A 25824-nucleotide genomic window follows, 5' to 3' on the forward strand; every position below is an offset into this window, starting at 1 on the left:
TTGAGAAAAAGGGTGCAAGGATGCACTGAATGCACTGATGAAATAAATTTTGTTTATCAAAAAACGTTTGGATCGGGTGTTAATTAAAATTTCAAAGTTGGAGTTGGAGAGTCGATTGTGAAAAGCTGTCAATCTAACCTCACTTTTTGCCTTGTTTGTGTTTTTGGTCTACAAGTTGATGACAGACTGACGAGTGGTGCGTTCACAATCGATTCAACGCTCACTTTGAAGGGAATTTTAATGAACACCAGACATTTTTGTGTTCCTCTACTCAGTTCAATACATTTATCAAAATTCCACATTAGTGAGCTACTTTAAAACTAAGTTTTTTTTTTAATTTTAAACGACTTGATGGGAAGTGGAGAATCGTAAATTACTATCTTTCAATGTCCAAAAAATTTCAAAGTGCAGTGTTAAGATCCTAGGGTGAACGTCCTGTTAATTTGAGACATCCTAAAAGTGTCTTGTTGTGCTATATGAGATGGAGCATGGAGCCACTTTTGGGGGCACAATCATTCTTAACTAACTGTAGATTCCCAAAGCAAAAACAGTTGCAAAATTTTGAGAAAAAAGAAGCAAACAGCTCTAGATACTCGTATTTGAAACTTTTTGTGTTTAAATTGTTTGAACGACATCAAACAAGTAAAGCTTTTTCACGTAGAAAAGACTGCAAATTTTCAAAATTACCTTAAAAATTGGTAACGCTAGTGTCACCACCGCGTTTTCGGAAAGGGACGACAATGAATTCTTGTGTTGGAACACAAACACTATCACTGTTTTGACAAAAAAAAAAAAATACATAAAACTCTTGGAAATTATTACGTCAATGAGGATCGAGAAACGTTCGGTATTTTCAATATTACCAGTTTAAAAATTAACTTGTTGTTTTCTATCTCCTTAGAAACCAACAAAAAACAAAAACCAAAAAGTTGAGGGTACGTGAAGTCACCCGATTGGTCCGCGACAAAAATCCGGGATGCAAAACTCGGGGTGTTCTGGCTAGCGCAATGATAGCGCTTCATTGGTTTTACCGTCGGTGACATTGGATCAAAACATTTTTTTGGGGTTATTGACATGAAGGTGCTCTGCCCCCAAGACCCCAAGAGCGTTATGCAAGATTCGAATGCACTGCCCAGAGTAGCATCAAATAATATGAAATTGACACAAAATTAATTTTCAACTGTCAATTTCAAGAGTGAATATATTTTTTTAGTTATCTCGGATATAGGAACCAGTGATGTTATTTTCACTATTTCACTAGATCTACCCAAATACGACAGATTACTTATCATGTCTGAAACAATCTGTATATAAACGAAATAAAGCCTTTAATTAGCGACAGGCGCCATCTTAGGCAACATCTTTTCTAGACAAAAATGTGTCATTCTTACGACCAACAAAATCTTCTAACTTATGTTTTCTTATTTGAACATGGAATTGTCCGATTGGAAAATTTGGAAACATTTTGAGTAGCAATCTTTAAGCGTAAAATACAGGGTGATTCACGAGTAATAATGAGCCTAACGAAATCTGTGATGCAGCCAACATTACACTTGCACCGATTATGTGAATTTAAAAAAATATATTTTAATTTTATACAACATAGCCAACATGCCCGACATTACATTTGTCAAATTTAATCAGAATCTTTAATACTATAATGCAAATAGGTGTCCGTTTCGTGTCACAATATGGCGGTACCCACGAAACTGTGTTGCTATGATACGTCCCTTTTGACAGTAAAACCTGTCAATAATTTAGACGAACTTGAACGATAAAGAGCAGAAAATAGAGAACGACAAAGACATAGGCGGGAACACAGAAGCCAAGAAGAAAGAGATATCGATAATGAGCGTAGAATTTCTAATATTTTATTGATTTTAGTGCGTAAGCACGGGCCGTTCCACTGGTAATTAATAAAAACACAAACTAAAAAACTATGGGGGACATGTATTGTTGGTTGCATCACAAAGTTTGTTAGGGTCATTTTACTCGTGCATCACCTCGTATAAAATAACTAACGCTATAAAAAATTATGCAGAAGAAAATAGACGAATTGGTTTCATTTCGTTTAATTAAAGACAGAATAATAAACAGAAAATAATAATTTCGAAGAAACGTAATAAAATAAAGTTTATGGTAAAATTAATAATTATTAATAAAGTTTATTTACTTATCAACTAACAAAGAGAACATAGAACTGGGTTGAATTGAAATAACGTTTAAAATAAATATTGAAAGAGAGCAAAAATAATATTTCTTGAAGGGGAAACTGACGTGCTATGAAGAGTAACTGGAAGCAAAAATGTGATTGTAATAGGGTGAATAAATTAATATTTATTTGTAGTTCATGATTTAAGAAATAAAAAGCTCTTAAAACATATACCCAAGCTCTTAAAAGTCGTAAAAACATATAGCCAATATGATCAGTAATCATGAACACTTTTTACTATTTGTTTCTGGTCTCTTTAACATTACAAATTTGAAATTTTAGGATATGAGTCACCGCGTAAGACGACGTAACTTAGTATAATTGTCACGTAAGTACTCCGTTTCCAACCACCCCCAACCATCCCCACTTCAAAATTTAAAATGACACCCTACATTTTTAACGGCAGGTTATGAAAAAAACATGGTTTTTAGTACGTCTGTGTAAAAAAAAAATTGATAGGTGCAGAAGAAAACCATACTCTCATTTTTGGCAACATCCATCCTCAGCCTTTGTAAAGTTGTGCAACATCCATCCGAAAGAATGATTTTTGTGGTATCCAGTTTCTAAAAAAGTACAGTTGTGGACAAAATAAAGTGGGACAATGTTTTTTCGCTAATGTAAGTCTGCCTGAAATTTTCCTCTTTCTATGGTTACTATTAAAATATTTATAGTTTATAATGTATTTTGTGTTGCATAATTTTATCACATTAATTCAGTTTTTTCTTGCCAATGTTGGCTCTTAGTCCTCACTTAGTGCCACTTTATGTTGATTTTTTTTCAGACATCCCCGCTTTAACTACATCACTAATACGTACCATAGTCTTATGACTTTTTTGACAATTTTTTTAACAAGTGTCATATTTAAAACTTCAGATTAAAAGCCGGTTGCAATCAACTAAAATTTAGCGAAAATCTACATCAAGACTTTTCCCACTTTATTTTGTCCACATTCTGCTGCCAATTCCTGAATTTTTAGCCATCTATTTTCTAATAGATTTTTCTTAAGAATATTGATTTTTGTAGATATTTCACTGGGCTAACTGACACTCTCTTTGTTTTGTCTACCTTTTCTCGTCGTAGTATGAAGACAAACAGTTTACACAAACAGCAGGCAGGTGATCCGAAGGGATCTGTTAAAAATTCTGCAACAGTTTAAAACTCATTAGAAAATGTTTGTGCTTTTTATGCAACTTGACCTCATTCAAATTTGAACCTAATTTCCACGAAGGACTAACTGATGAATGAATAACATAACAACACACTCATTGTTTAAAGGTAGTGAGTAAGTTTTCTTGTTAGAATATTAACCTTGAGAGATCTAAACAGTCCTCAAGGTTACGTTTCATATTTCCTTTCATTTGCAATAAACTCTATTTTTTCTTTTTAATTCCTCACGGATATTAACATGCTCTACTGATATGCGATATGATATCATTATTCATCTGAAATGTCCAAGAAATAAAATCTTTAGCAAGTTAATGTGGTTCCTTTTCTAACCTCTCGTGATTATAGTACGAGTACATACTATAGAACAAAAAAAACCTTCAAATCATCAAATGATTTTATTGGGACAAATAAAGGAATTTTTTGAATGTTTACACTCTCGTAGAACTCAAGAGATGTATCTTTTGAGGTACCTACTCGCTTCAAATTTAAGTTGTATACTCAGCCACTTGCTATCCGCAAATGGAACAAATTTTCTATAGTTTGCTTTGCGAAGGAAATATTAAAAGAAGTTATTAGAAAAAGTTGTTCAGAACCCAATTGACCCCTCATAAACCAAGTTTCAACTCAAAATTACAACGCAAGTGTTAATTTTTTGTTTTAAATAAAATGCCGTGGAAACGAAAGAACTTGTTAAAAAGCAAATGAAAGAAATAAGAAATTATTTATTCCTTATTCGAAAAAACTGAAGCAAACAATGAAGCAGAAATGGTGTTGAAGCAATGAACTGTTAAAAATCACCGTTTTAGTTAATAACTAAATGAGGTTAATAATTCTGCTTCTAGAGTGCAGTGGAAGAAGCTTTCCATTAAGGTTCTCTTTCCATTGCACCTCTCAAAATGTCTAGAGTAGGTACACTGTCCCTTCTAAACGCGAGTGCAATTACCAACCTAAGAGATTAAAATCTTAATTTCTCATATTTTCTGATTCTGACGTAGAATGTCCAAAATTTAAAATTAAGCTGGTTTTTATGTAAGGATTTTACAAAGTGTAGAACAGCTTCTTAGTATATTTTGGTAAATGTTTTCACATCTTTTCCATAAAAAGTAGCTATAGAGCCCTATCATGCCCGACACCCCACTAACACCGGAGGGATGATGACCTCCTTATCGTTCTGTCTATTGAATTTTTTTTGCCTCAGGCCGTATGAAAGTAGGAAGCCTTCACCACTGAAAAGTTTCTGAAGCTTCACATGTAACGCGATGAAATCCGTACTTTACTTGAATGTTAAATATGTTCTGTGTTGTTTTTGACAAATGTTGAACGAGCGTTATGTTAATAATGTTATCGTACATTTTAGGCAAAGCTTCGCAGAATGGTAGAGGAACACTCTGCCAACTTAACCGCTCGGATAGACTCCGATTACCCCAGTTCGATCCCTCCCCCCGTCTCCGCTTGTCCCTCCCAAGACTTGAAGCTGACCGATTCCTCGTCGGGCTCTCCCATCGGTCAAGCGTCCGACGTAAATTTCGTAAAACCTCTGCTTGGCGCCGAAGAAAAAGAACCCGCCGCTTGTGATCTAGATGTTAAGTGTATAACAGAACTGAAAAAGGACGTGTACAAATCCTCCAGACCGAATTCGATAGAGTCGCGTCGGAGCAAATCCTTGTGCAACACCAGCTCGGTGGAGTCGAGCGACGACGTCAAGGGCAAGAAGGACGTCAAGAAGACCAAATCCAACCCGGTGAAATGCGAGGGGCCAAACCCGAACGCCGAACCGCTTGACAAGAGGGAGGTCATGACGGTGGAGGAGAGCGCCAGTCCCGGCAAGGACCGGTCCTCCCCTGACAACCCCGACCGGCAGGACTCCCCCAAGCCCGGATGCAGCAATCAGCCCGAAATTGGTAATTTCCACACAGATTTTTAATAAACAGAAGAAAAGGTATCCAATTATTCTCGCATTCACTCCAGATTCTTCCTCGCCGCGCTCCCCGCGAAGTTCAGACGGCAATCGCGACGAACTCACGGCTCTGCTGCCCTCGCCTTCGAGTTATCCCAAGGCGGCATCGGCGATCCGCAGGCTCCGCCTCGAAAATGAAAGATTACAGGCGGAAGTGACCAGGCTGAGGCGCCTCGTGGTTTCGGGGGCTTCTTCCGTTCTCGCCGAAAAGAGAACTCCCACCGAAAACAGCGGCGACCCCAACAGCAAAGCGAACGTGCTCGAAATGGAATTGCAACTCGCTAAAGAAGCCCTAATCAGTAAGATCGCTCGCGCCTCTTTCCTCCACCGACTTCACACTCTTTTGCAGCTCTCAAATCAGATAGGCGCAGACTGAAGGCGGAAAAATTCGATCTCCTGGGGCAGATGAAGCAACTTTACGCCACTCTGGAAGACAAGGAAAAGGAGTTGCGGGACTTTATCAGGAACTACGAACAAGTAAGTAGGAAAGAAGTCTACCCTTTGTCGACTTATCAAGCTCTAAAGTGTCGCCGGTGCTCAATAACACTTGCAATTTATTTTTAAATTTCTTCTCCGCCACATTTTTTTTATAAACGTTATTTCCTAACCTCAAAAGTGTTAAAAATGTCTTTGTTAGAACGTAGAGACCCGGTTTTTAGCTCTTGGAATTCGATATCACCGTACAGTATAAGATTTCATGGCACATGACCAAAGAGATTAGAAGTTTCTATAGCTTGGGCGGGAAACATGAGCAGGATATGTATTTTCAATTATGAGACCTCCGGATTACGGACACCAAAGAGGGCAAACGTTTTGTAGAAGGTGTTTGCCTTCATGCAAGACATAAAGTAGAAGTCGTTTGCTCTAGATACATTCTAAGTCGTCGACAATCTTGAATTGAAAAGTTTCAAAAGTTTTCGGATTGTGGAGTGTCCGTATCAGGAATGTTTTGTTCGTAATGAGAGCGTGAATCAGCCTTAACAACTTTTTGAAGTGAAAACTTCTTTAGGCGCACTACATACATTTTATTCCCGGGCAGTGAATTAGTTTCATGCGACACGGTAAAATCGTAACGCAGATCAGCGCAAATCGTCCGCAGAACGACACGGTAAGCTAAAATCATGGGAGCCGAAATTTTTTGCGTAGCGAGCGAAAAATAATCAACTGTGCGTCACTTGTCAGTTTTCAATTTTCAGTGATAATTGTGTTGTGACCTGACTGACCTCAGTGCAGAGCTGCAGGAGTAACTGTATATAATATCTATTCACTTTGATTGTGACCACAACGAAAAACATAGTAGGCGCTGTTTAGCTGTGTGCTGCATACGTTTTACACAAAATATTTGTGTGGTGTGAACATGATGTGAAAATGTCAGAATTGTCAAAACTTGACCATGGTAGTAAAGCAATGATTTTAATGTATTTATCAATATTAATAACGGAAATCAATATTTGAAGTAGGGGAAACTAAAAACGTCTGTTGAAAAGTGGAGTTATATCCAGGTACAGATTATTTAACGTAAAAACTTGGAAATCACCTCATGCAATTCTCGATATTAATGAAGAACGAAGGAAATGGTCATTTGGCAGTAAGACAAACGCGAAAAATACCTGGGGATTACTAAAGGTACCTAATCAGAACTTTCAATTAGCTTTGATTAATACAAATATTTTCAGATAAAAACTAATCAGACAGAAAGTTCAAAAAAATGATTTACAGGGGATGAAAAGGCAGAAGGTATCAAACTACAACACTTACTAGCCAAAATGTACAACAAAAAAGCACAAATAGAGTTAACTTTATTGGTGATGTTCGTCTTTGTGAGTTGTTTTCCCGTTGACTTCAATAAATGTCTCGAAACAAGTCAATATTAACCGTTTGGTCCCAACTTTGAGAAGACGACGTGGCATTTTCTTTTTGAATTCTAAAATTTTGTACCAAAACTCACTTTTATAGATATGCGCACAGTATACGTCGAAAAACGTTTGCGCAAGTCGTTCTCCGTTCTGTCTTCTGTGAGCGTGACGTTCCTGTCAAAATGGCGCCTCCGAGAGTTGCCCACTGCGACTGGATTTAGTGTTATCTAAAATTCCCTATCAATAACCTAGCAACTGAAAAGTTACTAGGGAGTGGTCACAATCAAAATGAATAGATAATATATACTCAATTTCATATAAATGTGCATCTAAGCAAGCCATGAAAACCTGATTTTCTGTTGGTAGTAAAGCTAAAGCTAGTGACTTTGACTTTCAAAGTTGCTTGCTCTGCGCGAACCCGATTTGACTAATTTTTCAGTTTTTGTCCATTTTAACATTGTTGATTTCAAGAGCAATGTTACGTCTTTTTACTGATTAAATTAAAGTAATTCTTATTTGTTTTTGTCTTTGTATTTTTACCAAGTAAAGATTTATTGGACATGACCTTCATAAATGTGACTTTTGTAATGTAACTAAATTAAAGGTGCTTTTACAAATGCACAGCTCACTTGATGAACATTTATATGAAATCAATTATATACAGGATATTACACGAGTGATAATAAGCCTGACGTAATTTAAAATGCAACCCACACTATCTTTCCGAAAAAAGCTGGCTACTGACATTAAAATGTCCGGCTTTTTTTGAAAATGTATTGTGGGTTGAATGTATTATTCCGTCAGGCTCATTATCACTCGTGAAATGCCCTGTATAGTTTTATATAATATAAACGATAAAGACGCGACAAATATTGTAAGTTTACAGATGAATGTAGGATTTAATACATACTATTCCGGACACGGAATCTTGGCCACAACTGACGTTTAAGTGACAAATATGTGTGAACTGGCCTTTATTGAATATAACCCAACTTTTGACTCGATTATGCTATTTCCCTGCTTTTTTGATGTCACAATAAAAACTTCAAAGTGATTTTTAATAATTGTCATTTATTAATGACACTAATGATTGGTTTATATTCTGTGGTTTATATATTTTTTTTAGAAATGTCAAAAAAATGTTAGCCAAGATTCCGTGTCCGGAATGGTAATTCTCAATTCATCTATTGGAAAAATTTGTGTAGCAAAATGTGAAGAGGAAAATGGATAAATTATTATAATACAGGGTATTGCTATGAAAACTTGTGTTGTGTTCAATATCATCGTCAAGAAAATAAAACTTAGACATCCAAACCTAACCTCACAAATTTTGCCAGAGTGGACTCGAGTGGACGTATTTGAAGTGTCTATTGAAAAATACAGATTTTTGACATTAATTATTTATGCCTTGCTCCTTATTCCTCCAAGTACTATTATCCATAATTTTTTATGGAATAGGTACATATTACTTAAAATCAGTAACGAGCATCATAGAAGTTTTCACTTCTACCGTGCGGTCTTAAGCACACACTCCTTTTTAGCCTTTCTAACGCGACTTGGAAACGTCTTTGAAACATTCCCCGAGTTCCCTTTTATAAAATTAAATTCCCTCACCTTCGGGCTAGGTAAAGATTTGTTCTTTCCCGAAGGATATTTATGACAAGACCGTCAAACTCCTAAACCGGGATGATGTTGATCCTCTGCAAGCACCCATCTGTTCTTTTTCAATTTGAACAGTTGACCCCGAGATTGCGTCGTCTAGACCGCCGTCTCGGAATTAGCGCTGGATCGCGGCACTTTCCCTTTCGCTACTTCTTTCTTGTGTTATCCCATCTACCTAGTTAATTTGTTTCAGCGGGTTAGGGAGAACGAAACTTCCTTGCAACAGCTTTCAACGGAACGCGAGGAACGCGAGAGGGAGCGGTGGAGTTTATTGCGTCACGCCAGAGATGAGGCTGAACGCAGTTTATCTTTAGCGGCACAACTTAACGCCAAGGAGTTACAACTCCAACAAGCGCAAGAACAACTCCAGGACGTAAGTTTCTCGCGGGATAACTTTGGGGCGTTTTGAATGATTAATGTTCAGGCGAGAAGACAGTTGGCGTCGAGTGGATGTCTGTCAGACCAGGAATCCCTGGCCTCGTTGCCGCGGCACAGCATCAACGGAGGAGCCCTCACCCCGGGGTCCGGGGGCTTGCTGTCCGGTCATCACGGTTTGGGGTTGCTTCCGGGCGATAGGGGGAGTTGTAGTGCCGACTCCGGGGTCAGAGTCAGCTCGGACAGGGAGAGTGGGGCGACTTCGGTCGCTGGGAATCTCTCGGATTCGACCACCGATGGAACACCAACGATCACAGTAGAAGGGAGCAACGTAGAAGTAGATTCGGTGTCGATAGTGTCTTCGGTTCCACCCCCGCACATGTACCAAAGTGAGTAGAACGCCTTTGCGAAAGCAGTGGCGCAACTAGAATCTCAGTTGCGTCACTAACAAGAAGTAGAAGTAGAATTAACATCGACTAATTGGTAGTTTGGAGCATGTTACTAAAGATGTTTTTACAGCAGTATCAACTAAAGACTGCAGTCCTACTTTATCGCCTCTTAACGCTAATACCTTCTCCAGATCTATAGATGCTGGAGCTCTGTCTCGGTAAGTATTAATGGAAGCCGGAAACGTTCTACTCCATTAATTTCAAATTGTGTGAAAGGAAACCTAATTCCAGATCTGTGGAACAATTAAGTTCGCCGCTAGATCCGGAACCGCTCCCGGTGGGCAGACGTCTGAAGCATCCTCACGGCCGCCCTGGGGGAGGCCGCGGCGGCACTTGGGGCAGCATCTCCAGAGTGTTCGCGCGGTCGCGACACAGAAACAAGACCAACTCCTTGCAGGAGAATTGTATGTGAACCCCCCCAACTCGTTTTTGCCCTTTTAGAAATTCATTTTGCAGGCGAGCACTCCTTCGAGTCGTACCGCAGCTGGTCGCCCCTCACCGAAGAGGGCTACGCCGAGAAGCTGCGGCTGCTGAGAGAGGCGGCGTCGGTGCCGATGGAGCGGTGGAGGGCGCCCACGGTGCTGGCTTGGCTGGAGGTGGCGCTGGGGATGCCGCAGTACGGATCCAGGTGCGCCGAAAACATCAAGAGCGGCAAGGCAAGTTTTCGCTTATCGAATTTACCCAAAATTTTCCAATTGGCTTGGGGTACCTGCTTGGGTAAAAACGGTGATTGTATCTATAAATCTTATAGATTGGTCCTTTGCATGGTCAGGTGCTCTTAGAACTGAGCGATTTGGAGTTGGAATGTGGGCTAGGGATTACGCATCCGATGCACAGGAAAAAACTGCGTTTAGCTATCGAGGAGCATCGACAACCGGCCCTAGTTAGGTATCCGTGCATTGCTCAGCTGGGCCACACTTGGGTGGCGAGTGAATGGTTGCCCGATCTGGGATTATCTCAAGTAAGTGACAGTTTTCCGGGGATTAGGGGCGGCTCGCGGTCTAGTTTTAAACGGATGGCGGGGTGGGCGGCTCGAGGCGGTCCTATTGAACGAGTTGATCTCGTTAAGGCTGTTGTTCCATGGTCAGAACATAAGATGATCTAATTTGATAATGATAATTGTCTGCTTCTCCGTCACCGTAAAACTAAACAAATTATTTTCATCACTTCGGTCTGTTTCAGGTATTTTTCAAATGTGAAATTTCTGATCAAAATTCTTTGTCGACTTACATATTACTTTCTAAAGTGACATTTTAAGGGTACTTGAAAAGACATCATTGAGCTCATAAAGTATAATAGGTCTTTTACTATTCTTTTGACAGAAGTTATTAGTTCAGATATTTTGAACTCACTTCTTTTACATTTTAGGACCAAATTAAATTTTTAACAGTTTTAACAATGTTTAAGCAAGTGAAAATAAGAATAAGTAAAATTAAGGATTTTGCTTATACAAAGTGTCTATAAAAGAACGTATATCAAGAATTTTGCGGAATTTGAATATATGTACATATTTAATTTTTGCCGCTCTGTAGCACATTGTGGTACCAAATAAAACAGAGGTTATGGTTATGTGAGTCCATTAATGACAGGTTTTTAATAGAGACTGTTGTAAGATGAAACTTAATTGAATATAAAAAAATCTGAAGAAACTTACAAGCAAAACAGTCAAAACGTCGAACTCACAACTAACGCTAAGATATTTAATCATTTGACATTTGACTATTGACATCTGATTTAACGGCTTCAACGGGTCGACATAGTTCGACCAAGGCGGTCTTAAGTTACAGGCCTGGACACTGGCTGTGTTGCCACATTCCCTGGTAGGCCATTCCATGACCTACGGTGTTCCTAAAATTTTGAAACGAATTCGACATTTAAAATAAATTTTGACAAGTCCTTGGTCAAATTCGTCAAACTGAATTAAAAATGTCATTTAAGTGTTGCGTCCCAAATTGCAACTCAAATTATGCGTCTTCTTCTTCAAATTACGTAGGTAGCTAAATACTTTTATTTAGGTTTCCATCAAATGAGGAAACGAAGCCAATTTGGAAAGAGATTTTAAAAATCGAAGAGTGAAGAATTCGCAAAAGTAGCCATGCTTGTGCTAAAGATTTTAGCGGAACAGTTATTTATGAATGGGGACAAAATGAAGAGACTTGTGCCAAACGCGGTTCCAATAACTTCTATTTGCCAAGAAATTACACTTTGGGAAGAAATAATCAAAATTAGTAATGACGACACAATCACTGGAGAAAATCTTTCGGTTTTAAAAACGATTATTGAAATGAGACTGGGAAGCAAGTTACAAGAAATGGGATGGGATTTAGGCAATGGGGAGAACAAATTGTGATATATTTAAGTTGGAAATGCCCACCTCGCGTTAGTTTATAACCAAACAGTTTCAATAGTCCGGAACACAGCAGAGCATCTGAAATTTTATCAGTAATGAGCACCGTTATTTTTCTGTCCCTAAGGTGGTTTTAAACTAGGTATATGTTACAATGCGATTACGCATTTTTGAACTGTCGTAAAATTAGATCACTCATATTTGACAAATGTAAATACAATGACAGGTTTAGTGGATTTTGATTTTTTTCACTAAATGTTGGTGAAGCAATGTTGTCAGACTGTGGTAGGCCATTCCATAGCACACTGTCTTTGGTCAGTGTCATGGCCTGGTAAATGTAGATCGCCTTGGTTCGACACAATAAAATTATAGAGCTACATAATTCCACAGGACTCTTGATATACTTACGTTCTTTTATAAACTTTGTGTTTATTATTTGCGGGGAACTGTCACATCTTAATTGAATTTATTTTAAATATGTATGAATAGCTTTATTTGAGTTCCAAAGAAAAAAAGTATTCGTGAGTTCGGAAAAGTTTTTAGAAATAATTTATCCACTAGGAAGATTATAACTAACCTCATATAATATTTACAAAAGAAAGTTACAAACTGTTTCTTTCACTGGAAAGAAAATCCCGATACTTTTTTGCCGCTACGTGATTGTTTCTTTTTTAGCAACCAATTTCGTAAAGAATTAATGACAGTTTTAACAGACGCGTAAAACATGTTTCATGAAAATTGTTCAGCTCAATTCTTGGTTGGCAAGATTTAATTTTTTTATATTCGTATTAGTTGTGGGAGGGTAGTCATACTCGAAAAAAATTGTTAAGAAAATATGTCTTCCTTTAATTGCCAAAAAACGAATGCTCATATTAAAATTAAAATCTTTCTGACAAGAGCTCTTGTGATCTTGCTGTTGAAAATCGTACGCCTGTAATAAACATCCAATAGAAAACTTACAATTGGTACGATTGTCATGGCAACAACAAAAATTCCGGAATTATTTAACCATTTGTATAGATCAATAAGTGGAATTTTTTTCCTACATGCCACTGAAAAAAATATTTTTTGTGGGTATGACAGCATTCAAAGTAAGAAATTAATTGGTGTTGACGTTCGATTTTCTTGTGGAATCTCCCACGTGCTTAGTCTTCACACATTCTTCTTCCCGTATCACTCATGCTTGTTGTTCATCTGCGACTCGTGTTTGTTTCCTCAACAACAACAAAATTTTCGGAAATAATTCATGCACTAAGAACACCATAAATTCCATTCACGGATAGATTTTACGTTTTTTGACAAGCACGAACTCACGAAGATACGGTTGGCTTAAAAAAAAACGGGAACTGTCAGAAAAAGTTCTGTCAAATTTTATTAAATTTTTATAGTTTGAAACGCTCTTTTAGAATTTAGGTTAAAAAACTACACTTATGTGTCAGAAATGTCAGTTATGCAAATACAAATACTACTGTCAAACAGACACAAATTGACATAAATTAACAAATTAAATTTCCAATTCACGTTAGGTCAAATTTCATTTCCCGTTTTTTTTGAAGCCAAGTGTACGTGATAAAAAGTGGAACGAGGCGTAAAAATTCATCATATCGTTCACTTAGAAAAATCATTTCAACAACAATTTATAACAATAAAAAACGTTTGTACCAAAAATTCGTTGAAATACAGCTGTCAATACACCAAGCAGGGCTACCAGTTGTATACTGATCAGGTTGAAATAATTAACATGGGACGTTTAATATTTTTCACTGCCTTATGTTTTGGAACCAGAATCTAGAAACGTAAAATCTATGGGGAAATGGAATTTACCTGACAATATTGAAGACTTCAACAATAAGGATATAAATATTTCTGTTTTATGACCGAACATATTGTTTTTAATAACAAAGTACGAAAATTAATCAATAATCAGTTTTAAGTTGTTTTTGAAATATTCATGAGTAACTTATAAATCTTATAATACTTACCTAAAATGGCCCGCGCAACCGTCTACCAGGAAAAAATAGACATTAAGTATTTTTTTCACATACCTATTGTTATAAATAAACAAGCAGTCAACACCGTATTTATTTACAGTTCGAAATATCTCATAGACAAGTTTTAAATATTAATAGCTGTGATTTATTATATCTTTTAGAAATCATTTGAATATTTTCCATGTTCATATTTATTATTTTGTGAAAACAATGTTTGTTGCTCTCCTGTGTGCAAAATGTTTCTAAAAGATTGGAATAAAGTAAATAATACACCTTTGTCTTTTGCTGTTATAAATACAACAAGAAATAAAGTAAGAGAAAAGTGTGTGTACTTAACCTCACTTTTTTAATAATTTTTTAACCAATTTTGAGCCACTTTTAAATGTTGTGAAAACAGCAATTAATAATAGTAATTAATAATAATAGTCTTGTTTAACTGGAGCCTTGTGAGGACTGTTCGAAAATATCTTGCAATTTGATGTAATTAAACAAGGTCTTGATGAATAATTTTTAATTTTTTTATATAGTCATCTCTAGATATTTTTCTCAACAAATAAGTATCTGCTTCAACTATGATCCCTTTATTCTATATTGGTGGATGTTTTAGAATTTACTTGCACTTTTCGACGCGATGTTACTTTTTCACATCTGTTAAATCACGGGACATTGATAACAAATTTTCCCGATGTCCAAATTATTCAAACAGCGTTTATGTCAGTCACAGAAGAAATTGATATGTATTATTTCATTACCTCAAAATTAATTGTACCTATCAGTTGTCAATAATTCCTTCATGAAGTACCTACTTCACTACCCAAAGCAGAAGGAATGCACCGAACAACAGGCATTTGCTCCACATTTCTCTACATGCAAGTGATATATTAGGCTGCAGAAATTTTCGATGTATTAATTTGTGGAATTTAATTATATTGGAGACTAATGGTCTGTCCTCGTCGTATTATCTACATTCTGTGTACACAAGTTCGGCAAACTTCCTTGGCTTGCTTACTTTCATTAAGGTTGTCAAGCTGAACCAATTACTCGGTCTGATGAAAACTAGAAGCTCTCTTAAAACGCAAATCGAGAATTCGATTAAGTTGGATTAAAAAAAGAAGATATTTTACTTGAGCTCTGTTGTTTTTTCGTAGTATTCCGAAAGCTTCACTGCCAACATGGTCGACGCCCGTATGCTGGAGCACCTCAGCAAAAAAGAGCTGGAGAAATACCTGGGAGTGACCAGGAAATTCCACCAAGCCTCGATCGTTCACGGCATCCATCTGCTGCGCATAATGAAATACGACCGCCAGGTAAAGTGTAAAATGGGGTCGTCGGGAATTTGACGGCGTCACGTTTGTTTTAAAGGCACTGGCCGTCAGGAGGCACCAATGCGAGAACATAGATGCAGATCCCCTCGTCTGGACTAATCAAAGATTTATACGTTGGGCACGGAGTATTGATCTGACGGAATACGCCGATAACTTAAAGGGTAAAGTTGTAAAATTTGCAAAGCGGTCCGAATCGAAGCGTCGGAATGGTTCGGTTGCAGACAGCGGCGTGCACGGGGGCCTGGTGGTGTTAGAGCCGTCGTTTAACGGGGACACCATGGCGACGGCGTTGGGGATCCCCGCCAGTAAAAATATTATTAGACGCCACCTAAACGCAGAGCTTGAAGCGTTGGTGTTGCCAGCAAGGTACGTCATTTTCTGTCAAATGGAGGAACTCCAAGCGGAAGCTGCAAGAGTTATATCTAAACACGGCAGATAAACAATCATGTTCGATAATAATTATGATAAGTTCTTCGCCTCTTTAGTCGGAGCGTTCAAAATTATCTAGACCGGTTTCAGTACTGTCGTCATTCGTTGGGTCTAGATGATTTTGGCGCAGTTGTGACAATGATTGTGCATTTACATTTGTGTTAAATTTAATCAAACTATTTGCCTTTATTGAATCCATAATCAAATTATAATATTTTGTTTATAATAGTTTAAATAAAGGTTGTGAAATGTGGACTCTTTTGTATGATGCCACAGAACAGGGGACATTTTACACGAACATTCTATGTTATTTTGTTGCTTATGCTTTGCACTGCCACATTTCGATGTTAGAGCACAGAACCGCCCGACAATTAGACCATTTCTAGTTCGATGTTTTCGATCTCGATGTCTCGATGTTCACGATTTTTTGCATGCCCTCTATATGTTAGTTTAGAAATTTTACCAAATTGGCCAGTCGGACCTGGGCGTCCTCCTTTACGGACCAAATTCGAGCGGACTAACATGAGCTAGCCACACACCTAAAGGACCCTCTTACGGATTAATTACCAGAAACTTACCTCTCTCCTTTCATCAAAAAATCTATTCATTATCGATCAGGAATTGAACACTAAAGAAACACTTTTCTACTTCAAAGTCACAAAATAAAATAGTTCAAGATTTAGTTGTAAACTAAAGATTAAAAAAAACACAACTCAAAATCGTTCAAAACTGACATAAATAGTACCGTGGGAACAACAATTACCTACTGATTGAGTTGGCAATAAATTCTGGTGACTTTTGGTGACTTTTATGTCATGTTCCAATGAGAAAACCATTTTATTAATAAAAGAATACAAAAACCAAGACGTTTAAATATGAAATGTATACCAGCTGTCAATAGTGTTAATAAAACAAACCGAAATAAGTACAATTCACATTCTTGAAAACTTCATGTAAATTTTTTTATTGCCAACTGAAACCGTTGTTGTTGCTCACCTGTATATTGCTCTACGAGTTGCATAATAAGACAGTCTATTGTCGACAACATCTCTTGTGAAACGAGTGTAGAGCTCGTGCCAAATCTCATGATCGATGAGGCAGAAAGCAAAATGCATACAGAAGCGGCCCTACTATTCGAACTAAAAACATCCATACCATTTTATCACAATTTACAGATTTATGGGCTAATTTATGTTGATATTTATTTAGCGACAGGTCCCTAGATAATGTGCGGCATTCTAACCCAAACCGTTGGACAGTGTAAAATGCAAATTTGACGCCACCCTGAAAATTCTAACCAAACAACTGATGTTTTTACGTTTCACTTATTAAAATTGGGCTCCCCGTCGCGCAGCTTCTGTCAAGGTCATCGATCACGACAGTTGGCACAAGCTCTACCCTGCTATTTTTTCTATTTCGGCTTTATTAATTTAGCTTTAAAAAATACTCCTATAAAATATTATCTAGTGACTTTGATTTTAATAGAATTGGGTTGGTATTAATGAAGCAATGTCATTTCGTTCAGAATTAAATTTCAAATTGTCTCCCAAATGTTGTTACAATACTACCCCCTTAATAGTTTATTTTCATCCCAGAACATGGATTCAGGTTCAAATGACATCACATTTAACACTAATATTTATCAGTACCAAACCCATATTCAATAATCTCTAGAAACGATGCTAGAAAATTGATCTTTGTCTGTTTTCAGTGTCACAAAATTCTCATTGTGACATCGAAATAGAAAAACACTTAATAATTACAGTATTATCTAATAGGAGAAGAAAAGGAAATGAACTAACCTCCGTAGCCTCAAGCTTTTTTCCAAGATAAAAAACAAAATATGTTGTGAATAAACATTTTAAAGGTCTGCCATCAACCTAGTCTTAGAACCTGGTTTCTCAAATCTCCAAGACCTCTTTATATCCGTTTGTTCTCGAGGTGTAGTTGATTCCACAAACGAATCATGTCACTTAAATAAATCTGAAAACTGCCTTTCTAGTTGAAAAGTGTAACGTCCTAAGCCTTCACCGAAACCTTGTCAGTTCCAGAGCCTGGCAATTCATCCGTAAGAACTCCTCTAGCGGGCTGCCAGGAATTAACAAGAGCAGAGCTGAACCTCCCTAACAATGAACGAACCAACATAGAATGCTTGTGTTTCCCGCACTGCTTATTCATCGTTTTGATTTTGCACTGTTATGCTAGATCCACACTAGAGCACTATGTTCGAGTCAGAGCGAAATCTCGCGTTCTGGGAGGGTCCCTAGGACGATCATTTTCCCGATCCTGTGCAGGACTCGTGGGACCTCCGCCAGTCCCTAGAGACCAGATCAGTGCGGAATCACGCAGAGCCAGCCTGAGGGTAAGTATCCAAACACCTCCTTCGTTCCTGCATGCCACGCATGACACTAACATCCGACCATTAATTAACATATACTTGCAACGAAGGTTGATTACAGAAATAGGGTAAGTGCACCGACACCAGACCTAGCAGTCTCGGGGACTCTTTTTATGTGAGGGCGGTTTCAGGGTTCTCTGAGTCGAGCGTTCGGTCTCACAAAGAGCAAATCGGAGAGGGACAAGCAGTCGCCCACCTCCAGTTCGGAGAGCTCGTCGGTGGTGAGCCGGGTCAGTCCCCCGCTCACTTATTTCAGATCGACGAGGTCGGGGGGAGAGTCGCCGATTTACGCCACCCCCTTCGCGCACCACAACGCCTACAACAGGAGGTCCGAGGAGTACGACAGTTACATGAACAGGAGATCCATCGACGAGTACGATATCACCAAGAGCGCCCAAAGCATGAACGTCGACAACATATCCAAGGGGGAGAAGGGAAAAATCTTCGGAAGCTTCATCGGGGGCAGCTTGCACCGCAAGAAGAAGCAGCACAGACGAGTCAGGAGCATCGGAGACATCGACGTCATCCACATCGAGCCCGTCTGATGCGACTCTGACTCCTCCATTTTGCTCAATCTGTTCGTCATGTACCGTTGTTCGTGTCACGTACATTCTTACTTAAACCAAAGCTAACCAAAAATAATAACGTAGTCAAGTGTAAGATAATTATTAGGCAATTAGGATAAGTGACAACCGCACCAGATGGTCTATATTTATTACGAGCCGAGATAATGACGAGGAACACAGATTAAACTTTGCATGGAATTTTTTTTCCAACGAGGGGCCAGTCAGTGGCGGCTTTGGTGACGCTGTGATAATGCAGAATCGTTGCCACAATAACCATAAATAACGTACGCCTGATATCTGTGAATCAGTGTTATGATAATAAATTGTCAGATGAAGCCACCACTGACAGGTAATTAATAAAATTGATGTACGACCTTTCGTCAACAGGATTACACTGTTATTTTAGCTAACAATAAGACGCAATCACTCCTGCAGTTCTAAATTAGGGATAAATGTGTTGTTTATTATTTTTAATCCCACTTCCCAGAATGTTACCATGTACGTACTATGTGAATTCGGTGGTATTTTGTTATGGTGGTTAATCGTGTGTATAGTGTTTATTTTATATTTATTTTACTGTATTTATTCCAAAAATAAATTATGACTGACGTCACACAGAAACACGCACACCAATCGATTTATTCGCCACACTCTCAGGATTATCGTTGTTTTTTTTACTTCAACCGATCCTGTTTTTAAATCACGTCAAAAAATTGCTCGTTGACGTAACTGATTACCGTACAAAGGAACCATTAAGTCGGATTAAACGAACAAAGTGGTTTGTATACTCATATGAGCAACTATCGCTGACACTAAATACTCAACAGCTTAATCTGCCTTTTCTAACTGAACATCATTGGGATTTAACTAAAAAAATCATGTAACAGAAGATACCAAGCGCGATCGTGCGGACTAAGAGTCTAGTTACGTTTTGGACTGACTGAATTCTTTTACATTTTCTTAAAAATTGTATTTTCAAAAGATATAAACAAAATGTTCAAAATTGACAGATGCCGGGTTAGGCAAACAGCAATACACCCGTGTATTTGAGGTCATCAATAAATAGAAGATTTGTAAATTGTAATATACACAGTGGATCAAAAATTTAGATATGTACACGTTTCGAGAATAAAAACTATACAAAAGAAACTTATAGGTGATACACCAAAAGAGTTGTAAATTAATTTCTCTAAGTAATTACCCTGTTGTTAGTTGCCAGTTCTATGAGGTTCTTAGTTTTGGTATGACTGCATAGTTTTGGTTAATTTGAGAGAACCTTCTAGAAATTACCTACTTTACGGAACGAGGTTTGTATAGTTTCTTCTTATGATTTTTGTTGTGCCACGAATTATATAGGGCGTTCATTTAAATGTAACCTCAAAGTTGGCGTTGAAGAGTCGATTGTGAGCCCACTATACATATTACGGATCACGAATCAGCTGTTGAAATCTTACGTTTTTACACGAGTGGTGCGATCACAATCGACTTTTCAACGCCAACTTTAAATGAACGCACGATATTTTAATGGGTGCGTTTATTGTTAAGAGGAATTTCGGAAATATGGATTGTAATAACCCAAGTATCTATCACCAGTCTTCCGCTCAAATTCAGACATTTGAAAATTCAAACAAAACCCGCAAGGTGGAACAAAGTGGCCATGTCGTGATCGTCCTCGAAGCGCTAAAGACCCCTACGTTGTGTGTTTTTGACAAAATGGCGGAAGACTAACTCGGGATGCAAATGACGGACCTGCGGGGTGGACAGACTTCGAAATAAATAAATCGGTGTGAAGACGCCTGTATTTATTTTACAAATACATGAATAAATACATTCTCGTTTTCATCTACAGTGTTATTTGATACAAAACCCGATCACCTGACAAATTAACCAATTCAGCGGTGCGACTTTACATGAAACATGACACAACAAGAAATACATAACACAATAAATTTGTCTACCGACCTTTTGAGGAGGGTAGAAAGAAATAATAATAGTTCCCTTTCTTCTTGTTTGTTTTGTCGGAACGAAAATATACAACAAATGAAATAACAACAGTTGCTCAGCACCTAAACTAGCAATACAAGAACAAAGCGGCACCGTGAAACAAATGATAATTATGCTATTACGAATAGACACTGTAAATGGGATGAGTAAAACCCCCAAAAATCATCCAGAAACGATGGCGCACCACAATCTTTTCAATCTCTAAAGCTACACAACATGTTACCTCAGATTGTGCAACAAGGATCAAGATCACTACAACAATAACAGACAATCTAGTTCCCTAATACCGAGTGACTATAAATGATTGAAAATTATTTTGTTATGTTGGTAACACATTTGAAATCTTTAGTTGGCAACATCGTTGGCATGACATACGTAATTTTTAAAATTCAAACAAACGTCAAAAAAGTCTAAATCGACAATGTACTTCGTGACTTAACCTAACCTAAATAGAAATGACTGACAGATGTTGCACGAGAAGACTTGCACTACCAACTGCATCAGTGTTGCCAATCCACTATTTTCTTTCAATCATTTATAGTCACTCGGTAGTATATTAAGTATAAAGAACGGTAATGACAATGTACGGATCGAAGACAATTGTTTGGAGGAGGAGCTTGCGACGACTCCAATATTGTCTGAGATCCGTACATTGTCATTAACGTTCGTCATGCTTATGAGATTTTTTGCGCGATTGAATATTTATTACAAAACATTCCTAACTAGAATGCAATGCGATACGACGCCCTTCACATCGTGTTGCCACAATGTCGATTTTTGTATCGCGTTTCTAAGGCAATCTGCAAACAACTACCGCCATTGCAGTTTTTGTGCGCAAATATCGCCAGTTGTGTTGAAAAACAAGCAGTAAAATGAGTGATATTAGTGATTCCGAAAACAAAGTGGATATTTTAGAAGAAACTTTGAATGTGGGGTGCGTCACAAATAAAGAATTTTTGAAACTAACGACCTCAACGTGTAATTAAGAAGACAAGGAAAATTTGTGGTATGAAAATTTTGATAATACTAATGTCGCGGCAAGAGCCGTGTGAGTTTCCAGAAAGTGCTAAGTCTTCAACTTCTGTCTACATAAATCAAGAATTTTCGAAACCAGCGAACTCAATATGAAATCAAGAAGACAAGGAAAATCCGGCGTATGAACATTTTGACAATTCTAATGTCGCGGCAAGTCTGTTACTAAAATTGTTTCATTGCAGCGGCAAGGTAGGCCGACTACAAGAGCCGTGTGAGTTTCCAGAAAGTGCTAACATCTTGTCTTCAACTTCCGTCTACACAAATGAAGAATTTTCGAAACCAACGATCTCAATTTGTAATCAAGAAGACAAGGAAAATGCGGGGTATGAAAATTTTGACAATGCCAATGTCGCGGCAAGTTTGCTAATGCTATTTCATTGCAGCAGCAAGGAAAGCCGCCTACAAGAGCCGTGTGAGTTTCCAGAAAGTGCTAACATCTTGTCTTCAACTTCTGTCTACATAAATGAAGAATTATTTTCGAAACCAACAACCTCAATGTGTACCTAATCAAGAAGACAAGGAAAATGCGGGGTATGAAAATTTTGACAATGCCAAAGTCGCGGCAAGTTTGCTAATGCTATTTCATTGCAGCGCCAAGGAAAGCCGACTACAAGAGCTTTATGAGTTTCCAGAAAGTGCCCCCACATCTTGTCTTCAACTTCTGTCTACATAAAAATTATTATAATAATCGATTAATTTTGAATAAATTTTACTTACCGTTCTAGAACACCAAAAATTACTTACCATCGAGTTTATCGTTAGCAACGAGTAAACAGAGCTTACCATCTTGGAAACAGACGTGGTAAACAACCAAATAGAGTACAATCGCGCAAAAATGAATATTACGCACCTCGGTCTCGCAGCTCTTCGTGCTAGCACCTGGTTTACGATCGCGAAGTTAACCTAGTTCACGCCCCCCAGTCTCCTAATTTCTACCCTAGTAACGTCGGGTCGTCCAAGTCCCTGCGACACCTAACTCGTTATGGGTGCAGTGCCCTAGACTTGTATCCTCCGAATCGCCCCGATTGAGACAACAGTAGATGAAACAGAGGCCTCCCACCAAGGGCGTTCGAGAAACTCTGCGGCCAAGATCACACGATTCACACGTCATGGAAGGGCCCTGCGACCACGAAGGCCTCGCACGTCCGACTCTTTTAGCAGGCTCCTATTTTTCATTGCAACGTGGATAAACTGCCCCCACGACTACATCCCTAACTTCGACCAAACACGTGCCCTGTTTTTCCTTGTGGGCAATGGAAGGCCGGTCCAAAATGGACGGCCATTTCCTCTCTTTAAATCGCTGACGCAATATGGTCTGTTAACCGTTCCTACCTTCCTAGCCCAACCCGGAAAATGGACTCGCCCAAAGGATTTTAACCACCTGATAAATTTACTGCGACGTTCCCTCAAGAATTTACCCACTCTCAATTCCTACTTCTCCCGAGCTTATCGGAATAACAAAACGAAATAACATACCTGCCAGACACTACTTGTTGTCGGTAAGATCATACTACCTGAATTCCCACGCGCAAAACGTCGGCGCCACACGAGGTTCGCATCTGTAGCGACCCATCTGGGATTCGTAAATCTTTACGCAGCACGGCTCTGATTACATTGTTACAATACACAAGCAAATGAATGACTCGAGATTCGTCTCTTATCTATGGTCCTCGCGTCTTTCGTGTACCAACCGTACGCTATGCAAGGTACCAACAGTACACAATCAAAGACTCGAATAGTTCCTCTTGCGTTTGTTTCGGCGGCGGCAATTTGAATTCAAACTGGGGCCTTACAGGATCATTTCAGGCGTGAATAATGGAGCAGTGTGAATAAAACGAGATGTGCAGACATGGAAAAAAGAAGGTAAGTACACTCAAGAGCATAACTATAGCACCACCCCCGATTTTCCAGATTTTTTCCCTAAACCTTTAGTTAAGATAATATGGCTTTAGGGAATCATAAAACAATCAAAAAGAATAATAATCAGCAAGTGTAGTGCCAGTTGTGAACAAATTGTGTGATTTATTGCAGAAAAACTGAAAATTCAAATGTGCATAACTATAGCACCACGCAATTTTAAATAACAAAAGTAAATAAACTGAAAGATGACTGTGGCCCGGGCCATGCCACGACTATCTAACATAAACAATCGATAAATTGTTATCAACAATAGTCATTAATTCGTTAGAGCCAAGTTCAAAATGCCTCGTGGTTGTTATTTTTCTGAGTTGGAAAAGGGTAAAATTTTGGTTTTTCAAAATGAACGGCGAAATCTCTCGAAGAATTAATTGAACGATTCCGCAAAGTTGTGTCAAATTATTTAAGCAACTCTGCTAAATATGGCACAAACAAAAAGGGCAGCCCAAGGAAAAGCGGTTTCGCCTAGGACTGTGAGAAGAATAATTGTCACAGCAAGCAACAGTTTGAAAAGTTGCCCAAGAATGTGGAGCGAATGTCTCATGATGGACAATAAGAAGGATTTTGAGTAAAAATGAACATATCGTACGTCAAAAATTGAAATAATTTCCAAGACTCCTTTTTAGACACAAAACCGCTAGGTTGGAATTTGTCCATCAGAACATGAACTGCCACTAGGAGAATTCAACTTAAGAATTTTCAAAAAATTTAAGTTTTTTTGAAGCATATTCTTTTCAGATAATTTTTCCTGATGAAAAAATGTTTAAATTAGATGGGCCAGACGGATTTAATTGCTATTGGAGAGATTTGAGAAAAGAACCGCAATACTTTTCCAAACGAAACTTTGGTAGTGGCACTCTAAAGGTGTGGGGAGCGTTCACCAAAACAGAGGTTCTAACGCTAGCTTACCTGTCAACACAAATGAATAGCAGGGAATATCCTAACGTTCTCGAAGAAGATTTGATACCTTTTTTTAAACAACAACAACAATCAACAATTGCTATTCCAACAAGATAACGGCCAGAAACACGTCAGCAGAAGGTCGATCAGGTCGTTCGATGTTCAAAATATCGATTTATTAGAGTAGTCCTCCTGTTCCCCGGACATGAACCCAATTAAAAACCTTTGGGGCACCTTGGTTCGTCGACTGTATCAGGATAACAAACACTACGAAACCATAAATGAACTCAAAATTGCTCTAAATGGTTGGACCAATTTAGAGCCTGAAACACATAACAATTTGGTAGACAGCGTGAACTCTAGAATCTTTGAGCTAATTAGGAAAAATGGGGGGGGGGGGGCAACCCACCATTACTGACTTAAAAGAACGTTTTGTAAAAAAAAATTGACATGTTATTTAAAATTGCGTGGTGCTATAGTTATGCACATTTGAATTTTCAGTTTTTCTGCAATAAATCACACAAATTGTTTACAACTGGCACTACACTTGCTGATTATTATTCTTTTTGATTCTTTTATGAGTCTCTAGAGCCATATTATCTTAACTAAAGGTTTAGGGAAAAAATCTGGAAAATCGGGGGTGGTGCTATAGTTATGCTCTTGAGTTTATTAAATTGTTGAAGAAAAACGGTGAAGCTATTGTTAGCTTAATCGCTTCAATTAAAACTTTACTGTCACTAAACGTTTTGTTCTTGGACGATTTTCTGAATTTAAAACTTTCGCCTTATTGTACTCTGATACATTGTTATGGTCTCACTGAACGTTCTTTTGTTAAATTTTTCGCTTTCGGTCACCTTTCAGGAGGTCTGAAATTAGATTTATTCGGAATCGTATTGTAATATGCACATTCCTAACCTTATACGAGGGCGGAAAATTAACCATTCCTTTTTATCTTTACTTCCGTCTCTTGGCCACTTTCCGCCCTATTTTAAGGTTTTTCCAGTGGCGTACTTACTGAAAGTCGAAAAACAGTAGAAATGAAACCGCATCAAATTAATTGTTTATTTGCTAAAAATGTAATGATTCCGAATAAAATAGTATACAAACCTCGGTGGGAATGTGTTTCATTCCTGTCTCGAGCATTAGTTCACCTCGGCTACGCCTTGGTAATAGTAGATTACATACCGAGGTGGAAAGTGTTTCATTCCTGTCGAGAGCTAAGATAGTTTACCAA

General features: G+C 38.1%; 1 protein-coding gene and 1 long non-coding RNA gene across 11 annotated transcripts in view; both read left to right on the forward strand.

Annotated features, from left to right (window-relative positions):
* The window catches only part of Liprin-gamma (liprin protein kazrin), an 80893-nt gene extending 61532 nt beyond the window's left edge, over nucleotides 1–19361 (forward strand). For 2 of the 8 annotated variants that reach the window (XM_069047867.1, XM_069047859.1), the window contains exons 3-16: nucleotides 4737–5280; nucleotides 5348–5635; nucleotides 5686–5813; nucleotides 9048–9227; nucleotides 9279–9618; nucleotides 9749–9836; nucleotides 9895–10082; nucleotides 10135–10334; nucleotides 10430–10639; nucleotides 15165–15323; nucleotides 15379–15502; nucleotides 15563–15707; nucleotides 17976–18132; nucleotides 18300–19361. In XM_069047867.1, coding sequence (XP_068903968.1) covers nucleotides 4737–5280; nucleotides 5348–5635; nucleotides 5686–5813; nucleotides 9048–9227; nucleotides 9279–9618; nucleotides 9749–9836; nucleotides 9895–10082; nucleotides 10135–10334; nucleotides 10430–10639; nucleotides 15165–15323; nucleotides 15379–15502; nucleotides 15563–15707; nucleotides 17976–18132; nucleotides 18300–18713 — 3165 coding nt within the window. In that variant the 3' untranslated portion in view covers nucleotides 18714–19361. Of the gene's footprint in view, nucleotides 1–4736; nucleotides 5281–5347; nucleotides 5636–5685; nucleotides 5814–9047; nucleotides 9228–9278; nucleotides 9619–9748; nucleotides 9837–9894; nucleotides 10083–10134; nucleotides 10335–10429; nucleotides 10640–15164; nucleotides 15324–15378; nucleotides 15503–15562; nucleotides 15708–17815; nucleotides 18133–18299 lie in introns of those variants that run through there. The other 6 variants (XM_069047874.1, XM_069047904.1, XM_069047885.1 and 3 more) reach the window with 6 other exon arrangements.
* A 1911-nt stretch (nucleotides 19362–21272) lies between these two features.
* On the forward strand, nucleotides 21273–22650 carry LOC138131198 (uncharacterized). Of its 3 annotated transcripts, XR_011159734.1 has the most exons (4): nucleotides 21273–21892; nucleotides 21956–22096; nucleotides 22157–22304; nucleotides 22365–22650. It is a non-coding gene; the product is annotated as an uncharacterized lncRNA (long non-coding RNA). The 3 variants fall into 3 exon arrangements; XR_011159732.1 differs by having other exon boundaries at nucleotides 21273–22096; XR_011159733.1 differs by having other exon boundaries at nucleotides 21273–22096; nucleotides 22160–22304.
* Nucleotides 22651–25824: the final 3174 nt, after the last annotated feature.

Source organism: Tenebrio molitor, chromosome 1 (assembly GCF_963966145.1).
Source record: "Tenebrio molitor chromosome 1, icTenMoli1.1, whole genome shotgun sequence".
Lineage (NCBI taxonomy): Eukaryota > Metazoa > Arthropoda > Insecta > Coleoptera > Tenebrionidae > Tenebrio > Tenebrio molitor.